This window comes from Cyprinus carpio, chromosome A11 (genome assembly GCF_018340385.1).
Source record: "Cyprinus carpio isolate SPL01 chromosome A11, ASM1834038v1, whole genome shotgun sequence".
Lineage (NCBI taxonomy): Eukaryota > Metazoa > Chordata > Actinopteri > Cypriniformes > Cyprinidae > Cyprinus > Cyprinus carpio.
Window position 1 is genome coordinate 2203558 of NC_056582.1, and position 16575 is coordinate 2220132.

Sequence of the window (16575 nt, forward strand, 5' to 3'; positions counted from 1 at the left end):
TTTATCATTGTTGAAATTCACCACACGTTGCTAATTGAACAAATGCTTGATCTGAATGTCCAACACTTGTGTTTTGCTAAGATTCCTTTACCCATAGAACAACAAAGGTAAATTGTAAGAATTGGGCTATTGATCAAGTATATTGATGATCTGTGGTTGGATGTGTCTTAACTTGCATCCACACTTCTGTCTGCGAACACACCTCTTACTTTTTTGGGTTACTGTCCGCTTTATATCACATAGCACAAATCACATATTTATCAGTGCATGTAAGTGACGGTGAGTATTCCTGTATCCGGGAGACTCGTTTGGAACTTTTACGTGGTAGTGTAACTTTTATTTAGATGTCTTTATCCTTCAGAATTTGTACTTCTGCCAACGCTCAAGAATGAAAACCATTGCTACGAAGGAAGCCTGCAACAGCAGTAACTGGATATTTATTACCACTAATGAATGAACCAGTCGTTACCAGTATTAAGCATAGAAATAAGAGACCGCTTCCCATAGCCGACGCGATTATTGGCATCTGCATATAAAACCTCATGTCTTACTGCTCGCATTGGCATAACATATGAATGTTAAACAAGGCCCACAATGAGAATAAAGGTACACCGATTAAACACCTGTACTGGTGCTTTAATGTTTTTAAAATCACTCACTGCTCTTTTAAATTCTAAAAAATGACTATCCTCGTGGATTTGCCATGCAATACACACAATTAGCAAAACAAGGTGGTGTTACATTCATTTACTTTAGAAAATAGAGTTAAACTGAGGATATATTACTAGTTTAGTTTGCAGAAAACACTCTCCCACCATTGTCCTAACAACAGTTAGAGAGGTAAAGGCGAATAAGTGATAGCCACCAATAGTCAGTGGAAATGTAGCTCTTAAATTTATGTCCAGTTATTACATTTGTACATAAATAATAATGAAAACTTTGAGGATCTTCCGAAGGATCTAAACAGAAGCCGTTGCCACGCGGGGTCAGACGGAAACTCGCTGGTATCAAGTGCTTTGGGTATAATACATAGTATTAATTCTTACTTTTTGTAGTTGATTTTTCTTCTTTAAAAAAATATAATTAACAATCAAGAAGGATCAATAAAACCCTGTTGAAGACAATTTCACAGAACATTCTTACCATTCGCTATGGTACTTGCTCAAAACGACCTCTAAAAAGGGTAAGTTTTGGGACTATGTTCTGTTTTGGAGAGGCAACACAGATTAGTATAAATAGAATGGTAGCACATTTTACTGCAAGAATAATAAAATATTGCAAAGTTTGAATGGGCAGACCAAAATTCTGCACGCTATATATATATATATATACTGTGCCGCCACAACCACACCACATGTCAAAATCTTTTGAAGATATCGCCTGAACATTTATTTTATCATGGTAAAATAAAAAATTCTGGCCTTAAGTAAAATTTTTTCATTCTCAGTTTTTTTTATTCATTTAAAATGAGACAAATCTGCTTTTATCTTTAATTCTACAGTCCTGTTTCTTAATAAGTTCAGATCATTTTGTTAATGCTTTGATAACTAGCAGAAGGACACGAACCTGGTTTTAAAAATTGTGCCTAGATGCTATTTCTCTGACCATTAGCTATCTCATATCACTATTTTTTCTTTAATGAAGTTTAAATGAGAAACAACGAGAACAGCTTTGTTGAATAAACTGACTGACCGTCCCATAAGTCTATTTCATTGTTTAATCAAGTTTAGAAATTATTTATTTCAAGACACTGTAAAGACATTTTTTTTGCTCGTTTATTCTCTTGGTGGGGTCGTTCGCAAGCATTGGGTTGCAATGTGTTTCGTATGTCAAACCGCATAAAACAGAGTATTTTATAATATCTAAACAAACGGCATTATTTTATTTATATAAAAATATATATATAATACATTATTACACAGCAGGGAATTATACTTGTCTTTTTTAGACTAAATGTAGCATTATTTGTAAAATTACTGTGGATAAAAAAAGTTATATTCTGAACCCGCATGTAGATGGACACAAACTGTCAAAAGTGTTGCTTTTATGCCCTTCTCTCACCTACACTTATTTTTAATAGTCCAACTTTAGGACATTTATGCTGGACTATTCTTTGGCAACAACAGTCTCAACGTCAAAACTATCAGACTGTCCGATTAATATCTGCTAACACTTTATTTTGGGGGGATGGTCCCCAACCCACACATAGTCTTCGGACTAACCTTTGCAACTTATTCTACTAATCATAATATAAAACAGTCTAATAATGCTCTAATGAGAGTTAGTTGATATATCTTATTTACGGTATTGAAGAAATGCCGAGGGATAAATTTCAAGGTAAATTTAGCTAACCTGAGAACCATTTAGGATATCCATTTAGATGTTCCTTTGAACTTTAAGTATGTCTATACTCGATTATGTAAACCACAAGATCTCTATATTTTAGTCGTTGGTACTTTCCAGTGATGCCTCAATAAGCCATTCTCGAAATATTTTTGGTATTGCCTCTCAATCCAATAATCGCTTTTAAAAGCTTTGTGTGATTTTTTTTTTTAACCTTCTCTTCTGAAAAGAAACAAACTTATAAGACTTTTGAATTCTGTTTATTTTCTTCATGAAAATCTAAACTTAAATTGTCGTTTGGTGCTTGGTTGTGGCATGATGGATTGCCTGTATCTTGCCTGCTGAGTTCAAGCAGCAGCAGAGAGCGAATAATCTCTTATCCGCTTTACGACAAGTTATAGCACAAAATAAAAATGAATGAACATCAGACTATCATGTGGGACTATCCAAATAAAGTGTAACCTATATTTAATTTATCAATTCATTTGTTTCAGGCTGAGTTCTATGAGATCACCATTGTGGCTCATGCTAATGGGCACACTGCAGTGTTTACATGCAAGTGATCAGAAATGGACACAAAAGTGGTTCGGTAAGTTTCAACACAGTCCATCAGAAAAATACAGCGGCGAGGCCAGCATGAGTCCATCAAATTCACCGAGCCATTTTTGTTCTGGCAGTTATTCAGCATTCATCCATCAGTCAGTGTATTCAGTTTGATGTTACACATAAAGTGCCTTTTTTAAAGGATTTTTATTAAGAATTTTTAAAGATTTTTTTTTTAAGATTTATCTAACAAAGAAGGTTTCTGAGAGTAACTTACGTGGTATGAAGGGAAACTGATGTTTTTGTGGTTTTTAGTCTGTTGTTTTAGCTTTGCATCTATATTCTAGCGTTAGCCTTAACTGAAAGTTATGTTTTGAAAGACCATTTGCTGTAAGATTAAAGATTTTTAATCTTTATCTTTCAGGTGAAATAGACCAAACATATTGCTGATGCATAACTGCCCTCATTGTTTAAAAAAAAAATAAAAAACTGACTGTTCCAGCACACTGCCTATTGAAAAGCCCACAAAGCTCCAACTATGTTTTCATAGTTCAAATGTTTTTAAAACACAGTTTAGAACAGTAAGATTTAGGCCGATGTGATTTACTTACAGCTTAACCAGTAAGCACCATCTATAGGCCACTGTGGGGTTGTGCAAAGCTTACTAATGGCTGGAGGTTTGCACTTTTAAATGAGTATAGCGGGTGGATTTTCCCATTACCTGAGATTTATAATGTGTTTGTGTGTGTGTGTGTGTGTGTGTTGATATGATCAGACAATCATCTGCCTTGCAATCTTCACATGAAATTCACGATGTACAAAATCACTTCCTGGTTTCTTTTTATTCTTGTTATTATTAATTTTGCATGTTTTGTTATCATCACGTGGTGCTTGTGAAGCAAAGTATTACAACTATTCTCTTGCATATTATTCTTCTTCTTCTAGACAAAACTTAGATGTTTGATTTGTTCCCGCGCCGTTCATCTTTGACCCATGAATGAGGTGTCACATCATCATGCATCTTATTAAGGGAGAGGTGTGTTGAATTGTTTGACTTTTAAGTGATCAGCGGGCAAAAAAAACTAAAGTGAGACCTAGTGACTTTTAACATTGGGATTAACATTGGAACCATTTCTTTGAGGGTATAATATCTGGATCAGAAAGCCATAGAGGCTTCAAGGATTGGCTATCTTTGACTTAGCCTATCAAAACAGCAATAAGTCAGTGATCATAACAACTTTCATAAAGCCACTTGCTAGGCCAACCAGGTTACCCCCAATCACCCTAGGCAACCATGTATAAAGATCCATTGAAAAAAAAAAGACTGAGAGGACTATCTCTGGATCAGAACATCTAGAGAGAGACTCTTTGACTCGCAGACCTGGCCAAATTAGTCTTCGGATGTCGGCCATGGGCAACAATGTCTATTAACAACTGTGTAACAACCATTAACAAGCCCATACCATATCTCAACTGATTTATAGTCTTAGGTGGTGAAAAGAAAGTGAATGTCATGAAACAAGAAAGATAATCCAATTGATCGTCAGGAATTATCTTTAAAAGAAAGTCTTTAAAACATATTATCTGTTGGACATTGAGAGCTTGCCATTAAAATCTATGATATTATTAAGTATGTTTTTAAAGAAGCAATAGTTATTGTTTAAATGGTGGTTGTTGGCCGGTAGGATTATTCTATTACAGGACACAGTACTATGGGCGCTGGGCGGTTAAAGCCCAGGCTTGCGTCAGTGGTTGTTAGTCAATGTAAACAGATAATAGACTGACCCTTTTGCTCTGTTCTGAAGGATATTATCATTATTCACACAGGTTCCTTCAGCCTGACTTTGTTCTTTGGGGGCGACAGCAACGCTTATAGCATGGCACAGAATGAAGACTTCCGCAATATAATCATCGGTTTTCAGTATGACGGGATCCCCAGCGTCAACTCGCTGGAGTCCCATTTACAACCTCTGTGGACAAGCCATGGGCTGTGAGTAGGACATTTCATTTTGTTAAGACACAAAAAAAAATATTTATATATATATATATATATATAATATATATATATATATATATATATATATATATATATATATATATATATATAGGTGAATGTTAAGAAAACATTAACACTGTCCGAATGGTTTTCTGGGAGTTCTTCACAGTGTGACAAGATTGAACATATGTTTTTTATTTATTTATTTATAAATATTATTATTATTATTATTATTTGTAAAAAATGTATAAGTTGTGTGTTCAGATCAGAAACACATTGTGGCATGGACACTATAAAGACAGTTTTAACGCCGCTTCAAGATATATTATTGCCAAAATTTGCAATCCCTACTGATTCTCTGTTTTTTCCTAGTTTTCATACACCTGATCAGCCATCTACAAGAAACTGGGAGCAGATAAATGCCCTCTTGTTGATCAGACATTCTACTCAAACTACAGGGACATGTGTAAGTACAAGGACAACCCTTGTCTTTTCATTTCTTTTGGTTCGAAAACACAATATTTTTTGTACTAAGTATGGAAAGCTATTGATTTTGATAAAGACACACAATATGGGACTACTTTATGTTATTTGTATATACAGGACTATATATATATATATATATATATATATATATATATATATATATGGTAAATAATATATATTATGCAATCTAAACAAACGTGGTGCTAAATATCACTAAAACTGGTTCATTGGAGGAACCCCATTCTCCTCCTTAAGATTCAAGATGTCACTCCACTCTCATATGTTTGCTATGAATGGGAATTTACTATGATGGCAAAAGTTGTTTTGAAGTGTTATGCTTTTCTGAGGTCAAAATATCTTGTGTGGGGACTGGGGGCCCTGGAATATTTCCTTGCAGGGGGGCCTTTGGTGCAAAAAGGTTGAGAACCACATTATCTTCAGGAAATACACTGTATTTTAATGTTTGTTTTTTTAATCCTTTTCCAACTAAAACTAAAGAGGAGACCTTAAAGAACCTTTAAAGAACTATACAAGGCTTAACAGGTTCTTTATAATGGTAGTGGTGCTGTATAAATTATATAATGTGTATAATTATTGGCACCCCAATTATTGCAACATCCTTTTCCCAAGATAACTCGCAGATCCTTCAGATTCACAGCGATCTTCTCTTACAGTTCACCCCGCTCCCCCCATTTTCTATTTGGGTTCAGGTCAACCGGGAATGATACAACCATGGACAGAAGCTTCATTTTGTGCTCAGTAAGACATTTTGTGTGTGTTATTTTGATGCTTCGTTTTGACATCATTGTCTTAAATGGAAGATCTAAACATGGTCCTCTCCGTATTATAAGGATTTCTAAACAGAATCAGTCAGATTTAGATTGTTAATCTGTTGGTTTTTGTCTAGAAATCACGTGATGCCATGCATCTGAACAAGATGTCCAGTGGACTCCGGCAGAAAAAAAACAGACCCACAACATTATGAGCATCCATCAGTATATTTAACTGTGGGCATGGGGCCGTCTGTTTTATCCCTGTTTTGGCACCAAATCCATCTGGTATGCTTTCCTGCCAAAAAGCTCTATTGTTTAATTTTATCTGGACCATAGAAGCCAGTCCCATTTGATATCAAATGAAAATTCTGACAACTTAATAAAAACCCATCCTGAACAAAACCTTCCTAAACAACAGCTTTTTGATATTTATTTTTTATGATATTATATTTTTAGGCTTTCTAACCCCAAACATTTGGTCAAGGAGTTTTCGGACCTGATGGACTCATTTCATTTTATTCAGCATTCTCTTCTGGCCCTACACATGAGAAAAGGAAATACTTTAGACCTTGTTTTTTTCCTTAGGGCTGTCAATTTGTGATGTTAATGATGTTTGTGTATTTCGGATCTTATGCCTGTTACTTTCAGAGTAAAAGGTGCCGAACTAAATGAGGGCGGAGTCAGTCCTCTTATGTTTGTTCTGTGCAATTACTCCATCACAACAGAGGTTTTTTTGATGAGATTATTACCTTTTCTGATTTATCATGGTTGGAGTCTGCACCTCTGATCCAGATGAATTACTTACTGTTTTTAATTCTGTATGTTCTGAAGTCTTGGACTCTGTTGCTCCTTACAAGATTAAGCAAAGTAAGGTAAATCGTCAGTCTTGGTTTAATGAACATACTCTTGTTCTTAGACAGCAGTGTAGGAAGGCAGAACAAGCTTGGAAGAAAAATAAACTTCTGGTCTTTCACCAGATGTTACGAGACTCACTTCTTGGGTATCAGAAAGCTGTAAAAGATGCTAAAGCAGCCTATCTTTTAAATATTATATCGCAGCACTTAAACTCCCCGCGCAAATTTTGTTTCAAACATTAATAGGTTTTTTTAATCCAAATGCTGTTACGATACCTCCATCTACAGAGAGAAGTTTTTAAGTGTTTTCTCTGAAAAAACAAAAAAACATTAGGTCCAGGTTTCGTGATTTGGATGGTTACAGACAACTTTACTAATGTTAACACTTTTGATGAATTTGATCTGGTTTCATCATCGATATTAGTCATATTATTGCCTCAGTTGAAACGCCCAGCTACCAGTTGGGATGTTTTGCCTTCGGTTTGCTGGTGCGACAGCTGACTTTATTGGACCAAGTATTACATCTATTGTGAACTGTCGCCTTTCTACAGGTCTTTTTCCCATCATGTCTTAAGCAAGCTGGTCATTCAGCCCCTTCTCAAGAAGGTCTGCTCTTGACCCTTATGGATTTCACAATTATCGGCCAATTTCATAGCTGCCCTGTATTTTGAAAATAGTGGAGAAAGTGGTTTTTATCTTAGCTGAGCTCTTTTATGGCTAATAATGATGTGCTAGAAGCTTTTCAGTCTGGTTTTAATAGCTAGACACAGCACTGAATCAGCTTTAATGCGAGTTTCCAATTATATTGTTACTCACTGCAGACTCGGTAGTCGAGGAGCTTTAATTATGCTTTGACCTTAGTGCAGCTCTTGATCTAATATATCATGGATATCCTTCTTAAACGTTTTAGAGCATATTGTGGGTCTGAGAGGACTGTTGTGTTAAATGGTTTTCTTCTTATTTGAAGGGACGATCCTTTTCAGAGTGAGGGTTGGGGAATTTTCTTCCTCTTCAGTCTTCAGTTTGACTGTGGAGTACCTCAGGGCTCCATTTTGGGGCCTATTCAATTTCACTATTTATGTTGCCTTTAGGTCTTATTTAAAAAAAAAAAAAAAACACACAGTATGTCTTATAATCTTTATGCTGATGATATACAGATTTATTTGCCTATTAGATCTGGAGGATCAACTTCTCATTCATCTTTGTTATTATGTCTCGAGGAGGTGAAGTACTCGTTAGAGCAAAATCGCAAATGACATAATGTATTAGGTACATGGACAACAAATGTGCAGTCCCAAATAAGAAATCTGGGCTGTAATTTTTGACTTTCGCTCTAAACGTTTGACATCAGATTAAATGTGGTAAAAACGTTGCTTCTTTCAGTTGAGGACTATTGCAAATATGAAATCTTTTTTTGTCTGTTGCTGATCTTGAGATAGTGATTCATGTATTTATCCTCCTCTCCTCCCTTTTGGACTACTGTATGCACTTTATTTGGGAGTGTAGCCAATCTCTTATTTCAAAATTGCAATTAGTCCCAGAAATGCGAGCTGCAAAGGAGGGCTCCTTCAACTAGTTCAAAATAAAAGGAGCCATATTACTCCTAAGTTTTAGGAAAAGCTGCATTGGCTTCCGGTTAAAGGTATCGATTCTGATATAAGGGTTTTGCTGTACGTTTTTTCTTAAAGCGTGTCCATAATATGGCCCCAAAAATATAGTATGGACCTGATTCATATGAACTCTGGTAGGACTCACTCAAAAGACCAATTAACTACTTACTGCTCTCAGTTTCCGGAAACTCGCCTTGGAAACTAAGGGGGATTGTGCATTTCCCGGTCCGCTGGGCCGAGAATACCCTTCCACCTGACATACCTTGTTTTCTGATGGCTTTTAGTTGTTGATTTTGAAGATGTAAATTGTTGTAAATTGTTTTTCTGTTGTTGTTGATTGAGTTTTTGTTGTGTTTGCTGTACTAGTCCTCTTGGTCTACTTTGTAGTGGAAAGGGCTCTGTAAATAAAGTAGAGACTTGAGACTCCACTAATTCTCCAGCTGGTGATCCTTGGAGAGTCCGTTTGGCCACACTCAAACTCTCCTCCTCACCCATGCACATTACGACGATATATACTAGAGAATGCCACAATTCTTGATAAATATTGAACCGTTCGGTAAAACATCCATGGTTCAATATACGCTTGTGAATTGTGGTTTTTCGGTATTGTGTTTAAATACTTTGTGCATCTTCAGAGTGGCTGTGGGTCCTTAAACAGTCTTAAAATGTCTTTAATTGAAATTTAGTCTTAAATATTTTTGGTCACATTACCACAAAACTTTCTTTCAATCTGATGATACAGTGACCTTAAAGGGGGTTGCTATTATGCTTTTTCACTTATTCAACTTTAGTTAGTCTGGAATGTTGCGTTTGAGCATAAAAAAGATCTACAAAGTTACGCAAAGCTCAAAGTCCACTTTCCAAAAGCAGATATTTTCTTTAACAGAAATCACTTTTTAAAAAACTACAAATGAACAACTTCGTTTGGACTACGGCGCATATTTTCTGGGATGTTGTGATATCCAAATAATAGTGACGCACTGGGACGAGACCCTGGTTGAGCTGAACAATAGAGAAGGCATTGAGTGTTATCACGATGGTCGGAGACACACTAGCTTTCCCCAAGGCAGACGAGCAATAAAGTGGTTACAATAATCCGGGTTTAAATCACGCCCAAATAAATTTGATTTTGATTCCTCAAGTATTACACTGAAGCTTGCAGCGGGCAGGTGGCTATGGTGAAGGTTGCACTAAGTATATTCTTAGTGGGGAGGGGGGGATTTACTTACATATACGGACTCCTAAACTGTATACTACTTTCATAAAGGTTTGGTTCTTGCTGTGATGCTTGTTATTTTGGAGTCACTTTGGATGAAAAACTTTTCTTTGCTAAATAAAAATTTAAACACTTTTTTTTTTCAGAAAAAAAAGCTACTATTGTGATATTTTGGTTATTATATGCAATGGTTATTATAGGCAATTTAAGGTTGTTTTCGCTCCACTTTCATGATTATACAGGGGTGCTGGCTCATATAAATTAGTAATATATCATGGAAAAAGTTGATTTATTCTTTCACTAATTCCATTAAAACAAAGTGAAACTTGCGTAATTTATATTCCATTCAAGGTACACACAGCCACGATGTTACTATTTCAAAATGTTTAGTTTCTTTTTAATTTTGATGATTATAACTGACAACTAAGTGAAAATCCCAAATTCAGTATCTCAGAAAATCTAGAATGTATTGTGAATGTAGGTTCAATATTGAAGGGACACCTGGTGCCACACTCTAATCAGCTAATTAACGCTCAAAACACCTGCAAAGGCCTTTAAATGGTCTCTCAGTCTCGTTCTGTAGGGTTACATAATCAATGGTGAAGACTGCTGACTTGACAGTTGTCCAAAAAGACGAACATTGACACCTTGCACAAGGAGGGCAACACACAACAAAGGTCATTGCAAAAGAGGCTGGCTGTTCACAGAGCAGCTCTGTGTTCCACGCACATTAATAGAGAGGCGAAGGGAAAGGAAAAGATGTGGTTAGAAAAAAAAGGTGTACAAGCAATAGGGATAACTTCACCCTGGAGAGGATTGTGAAACAAAAACCATTAAAAAATGTGGGGGAGATTCACAAAGAGTGGACCTGCAGCTGGAGCCAGTGCTTCAACAACCACTACCACACAGACATATGCAAGCCATGGGTTTCAGACTGTCGCAATTCCTTATGTTCAAGCCACTCTTGAACAACACCACAGCGTCAAGAAGGGGTCTAAAGACCAAAAGGACTGGACTGCTGCTGAGTGGTCCAAAGTTATAGTTCTCCTGATGAAAGTCACATTGTTGGCATTTGACCTTTGAAAAATCAGGATCCCAGAGTCTGAAGGATGGAGAGGCCGTGGCCACCACATCCACGTTGCTTGAGGGTGACAGTGTAAACAGTTTCCACAGTCCAGTGGATGGTTGCGGTGGCCAGCTGTCATCCGCTGGTGTTGGTCCACTGCATGTTTTCTGAGGTCCAAGGATGACAACAAGCAGCCTTATAACCAGGAAGTTTTTAGAGCACTTTGCATGATCCTGTTGCTGACCAACTTTATGGAGATGCAGATTTCATTTTACAAACAGGACTACGGCACCTGCACACAAAAAAAAAGTGCCAAGCTTCCAGGTACCTGGTTTATAGGACCATGGTATCCCTGTTCAAGTAATTGGGCCAGCAAACTCACCTGAAACCTAACCCAGCATGGAAAATCTATTGGGTATTGTGAAGGGGAAGAGGCGATATTGCCGGACCCGAGGAATGCAGAAGAAAACTGAGAAGAGCCACTATTCAGAGCAACACCTGGGCTCTCATACACCTTAGCAGGCCGTGCTACAGACTGATCCGACATCCATGCCGCACGCCGCACATTGCTGCACAGTAATTCAGGCATAAAGGAAGCCCAACATAAGTATATGAGTGCTGTACATGCTCAGTACTTTTCATGTTCATAATACTTTTAAGTTGGCCGAGATTTCTAAAAAATCCTTACTTTGTATTGGTCTGTAAGTAATATTCTAATTTCTGAGATTCTGAATTTGGGATTTTCCTTAGTTGTCAGTTATAAACATCAAAATTAAAAGAAATAAACATTTGAAAATACATCAGTCTGTGTGGATATGAATGAAATATAATATACAAGTTTCACTTTTTGAATTGAATTAGTGAAATAAACTTTTTGATGATATTCTAATTATGACCAACACCTGTACATTCCAGACAAACTAAGTGAAATACAAGCTTAAAGTTGATCTGGCTTTGGTTCTGTGGAAAGGAACCTTAAACATTGCCGTTTTTATTTTATTCCCCCCTCCCCTCATTTAATAGTGCAAATCAAAATAGTAAAGTGAAAACAATGCCAGATGAATGCACTGGATATAAAGCATTGGCACTAAGAACATCCATATTTATACACATGCTTACATCTCCCATTAAATACTCAGATGCTTTTACATGAAAAACAGTTTAATGGTTAACGGCATATCTCCATGAAAACACCGTTTTGTATGCATTTGCTGAGTGCATCACAAAGCTCCAGTAAAGTTTAAATTCATTTAAGAATGTTCCAAGCATTCTGAAGAATAAATGTCAAAAAACTGGCAGGATAGCACTTGGTCTTCAGGGCATGCATTTTAGGAGCTTTTTTTGTAGTTTTAATTCATTTGTCTGCCATCTGCAGGAGCCGTCGCTGCGTTGGCAGGCAAACAGCCTGAAGAGAGTCTTCATAAAATCAAGGACTGAGTGATTTTTGTGACTCCTGTCAGAACACTTTCTTTGAGGCTTCTTGGTTCAATCACAGGACGCTCCAGTACAGGATGTAATCTGTAGAGCGATCACAGTTTGAGAGAGCGTGCAACAACCTGGTTCACTACAAAAAAACACCAAATCAAATATCATTAATAACAGTTGGTAGGCTAATGCAAGGCCTCCAAGTATTAATTACCAAGCTAAGTATAGGACCAATGCAACGACGGTTTTAGGAAGATCTGGAGACTTGAAGCTCATTTGTCTTTTAGGTCTGCATGCTTGGGTTCTTCTTTACCAAGCAAGTTTAGTCACAAGAGATGTTGAGAACTTCTCTATGGCATCTGGGATGTCCTTGTCAAATTTGTTGATGCATTAAACAAATATTTTACAAAACTTTCTGAAAATGATCTGAGCCCAGGGTGAGAGTACGTGTTAAACAAATCAACTGCAGAAAACTTAGTTGGCCAAAAATGAAGACCACTGGATTTCGACAGCATTGAACTCAGCATAATTCAGACTATAGTCAATTATTGTAAACGTTCATGATTTGGATTCTATTACCTCACGAGGACACAGCCTACTCTGATACATGATGAGGGTCCCCCTTTTGACTTGAGGAGAGTTGGTCCACAACCGCCACACAAGCTCATCATAACTAACCAAAAACCATCCACTCCATCCACTAATATTTCCTTAGGTGAAAGAAAAAAAAAATGATCAATTTTTTACAGTTAAGTTTTACTGTATATGCAACTTCTTGTGTTACCTAGAAATGTCCTACACTTACTGAACCCTCATGTTCTTTTTGAGAGTGTCATAGTGTTTGTAGGTTTTGATGTCCTGGGATAATATCACTGAGGAACAGATACATTAGGACTTATGAAAGGTGTTATCAAGTTCTTAAAATGATCCTAATGTTCCTAAACTATTAAAATGGAACATTAGGATTAGTTGATCTGACTGGAATACACTATAAGACTTGTAAAATCCAAACAGATACATTAGGACTGTGGTTTTTTGTAAAACTATCTGTTATAGCAGGGATAAAAAATAAAAACACACCACACCACAACCTCTGCTGCTTTCAGATAGTAAAATGATTTTACCTGACAGAGGATACTCGCCGTTTTCCAGATGAGCACCACATATTTTAGTTGAGTAGATGACCCGAATATCCTTTTTGATGGAAGGCTTGTACGTCTGGATTAATTAAAAAAAAAATAGTCATATATATATATATGCTATATATACACAATAATAATAATAATAATAATACGATAATAATGTAATAATAATATTGGCAATTTTAGAATTTGAAATGATGTCAGGTACATTTTCTTGCTCGACGTGGATAACTTGGTATTGTATGCAATCAAGTTGGGGAGCGGTGCTGGCCACATTTCCAAGGCCTTCGTCTCGAATCACTAAAGATTGGTAAAAGAGTCAGATTGTGACAGTGTTAAATTTTTACTAAATGTTCCTGGATTACATTAAATAAGAAATATGATTACATGTTTGTTTCCTGACAAAATGTAAAGTTTTCAGATTAAACCCAAGAGGTGTTACTTGAATGAATGTGGGTGGAAGCAAACAACACTGGAGCCCATTGGAAGACACAGATACACGCGCACTGTGCCTGTCTGTGTGTGCTCCACAGGTAAACCGATTTAAAAGGGACATGTGGGTGATTAAAACACAATTTTCATTTTGGGGTGAACTATAACTTTAAATAATTTGGCACTACACAAGGAAACTTCGTTTCACGGAGAAAGGAGAAAAAAAAAAACCCACCCTACCTACAGTTTAATAGTTATTATCGTAAGTTATTAAACTAAAGTTATTGATAGTAAAGCAAAATTGTTGTATTAATGGTCACGTGTAGCTTGAAGCTATTTGTAGCTACAACTTCTCCATTACCCATATAGGATTAGATTTCATGAACTCAAAAGAAATCACAGGATCAAAAAAGATTAATTATTAGTATTACAAGATCAGATCAGAGGGATGTGGGTGGGGCAAGCCATGGTAAATACCAGAGTAAACGTAATGCCACAGCTTGCCACATCTGTGTTCAGATCAGCTTTTCTCCTGACAAGTGTAATTTGCAAATATTTCCATCCCCTGAAGGTAAGCTTTTCCATATTCCAAGCCCAGGGGTGTGACGAAACTCCCTGCAGAGTTCGCTCCAACCATAAATTTAAAACCTCACCTGTCCTGTAGGCTTCCTATTAACCTTTCAGACGGATTGATTAGCTTGTTCAGGTGTGTTTATTAGGACCCTTTCATGATGCACTGGTGAATGACTTCATGCAAACTGTTGCGGAATCAACTCTGTTATGGTGCACGGAAAAACAGCATCATGAAAAATAAAGTAGCCTATCTTTCGCGGCCGCAGCTGTTGAGGCGGTCGCGCTCAGCTCGTTTCCATTTGACAGGTCAGCGCTGCTTGAACTCGTTACATCGCCTTGTTTGTCCACTTTGGTTTGTGATTGGCTTCCCATATACAAACGCGTTGTCATGAGTGGCAGTTTGCCAGATACCAAAAAGCTCAAATCCCCGATAATCAGAGCTTAGCTGTTACAAGGATGGATACTTTCTTTTTTTGCCCGGTGTTTTCGCTTAGTTTTAACGCAAATCTGGGCAACAATGCCGCACGCTCTCGCTCCTCATTGCGAAAAGCGCTTGCCACCGACGATCTGAAAAAACAGCAAAGCAAGCGGAATTTAGTAGCCGGTTCTGTGTTCGGTCATGAAGATCAGGGGCCCGTTCTTCGTACGTTGCTCGTGACATCCGAGATGAAAAGGTCACATCCCAAAAAATGATATCATCGCGCTAATCAGGATGTGGCTAATCGGTTTTCGAACAGGCACCTGCTTTGAGCATGGAATGGACTGGAATTATTTGAGATAATTGCGCCATTCATGGATTGGTTTAAAAGGGGCTTATGGTTCGATACGACACCCTGACAAAAATGACACCACTTTCTGGACTTTTATAAAGAAACAGCCAAAAGAGAAACAAACACTACATATTTTTATATTGATAAAATGAAATGTGCACTTTTTTATTTTAAAATTTTACATTTTACATGAGTCTCAATTTATATTCACGACTGCTAATATTTGTACAGGCTTTACTTTTTATTTCAACGTAGTAATTAGCAATTCATATTTCAAATTAAAATTTTATCATTTGACACGATTTGTTACGTGACAAGCATTAATTGAAGTTTAAGGGTCAAGATCGTGATATCTGGCATCTCCTGCGCGTCCGATCAAGCCCAATCCCCATATAGCTGTCACCGCTCAAATTAATGCACGACTCTACATAATGTGTAAGACTCTAATACAATTATGAACAGGGCCGTCGCAGGGGGGTGGGGGTGCGAGGCCCTCTACAATTTTGTGTGTGTGGGTCATAGGCGGAGTTTAGGTGGGGCTGGGGGGGACTTGCTCCCCAGAGGAGAGCCAATCATGATTTTGTCTGAGCTATGAATATATAAAAAATAAAATTTTATTTTCTCATTAAGTTGGCTTGAGAAAGCCAACTTACTGATCTACTATTTAAAACCTTATTAGTTATTATTATTCTTTTCTGAGACTAAAATTTCTGACTCTAACTCCTCCTAGAGGCTTTAACTCTACAGACTCCCAAACTCAGCCCAGCTTCTTCGCGGACTGAATTCTCGCCGGGTGGTGCTATATCTTTTCTAACTGATCAGACTTATGGTTTTCATAAAAATGAAGATTCAAAATCATAAAAATCCCATTTGACGTTCATTGACGCGAACTGATTCAGATGAGACAAGCTCCAACTGTCAAAATTCAAATCTAAACAAAAAACCTTGAAGCCCATTACTAATCGATCAGAGCTGCGCTTATATGTATCTATTTCTACATCCATTATTTAAAACGCATTCAAACTCATCCTATCTAATATTTCTAATCTAGTCTCTCTATCTATCTATGCTATCTATCTATATTCTGACTATTTCGCTAGCTATCTATCTATATCGATCTATCTTATCTATCTATCTATCTATCTATCTATCTATCTATCATCTGACTATTTCTATGTATCTATCTTAATCATGCTAGCGACATGCATAGTCACTTGCTAATCATGCTTACAACATGCTTAGAAGCATGCTAACCACATGCTAGGTCACTTGCTAATCATGTCACTCCGCAACATGCTAGTAACTTGCTAATCATGGTAACAACATGCTAGTCACATGTTAATCAT

At 37.0% G+C, this 16575-nt stretch overlaps 2 protein-coding genes across 4 annotated transcripts in view; one reads left to right on the plus strand and one right to left on the minus strand.

The window, feature by feature from the left end:
- The window catches only part of LOC109081043 (synapsin-2-like), a 211337-nt gene that overhangs the window by 118747 nt on the left and 76015 nt on the right, over positions 1–16575 (plus strand). The window lies entirely within an intron of this gene.
- Positions 1–16575, minus strand: part of LOC109107235 (metalloproteinase inhibitor 3-like) — a 90991-nt gene that overhangs the window by 43040 nt on the left and 31376 nt on the right. Inside the window, exon 3 of one of the 3 annotated variants that reach the window (XM_042765853.1) lies at positions 13437–13530. The exons of the other annotated variants lie outside the window; for them this stretch is intronic. Coding sequence (XP_042621787.1) covers positions 13437–13530 — 94 coding nt within the window. The remainder of the gene's footprint in view (positions 1–13436; positions 13531–16575) is intronic. 3 annotated transcript variants of the gene reach the window in all.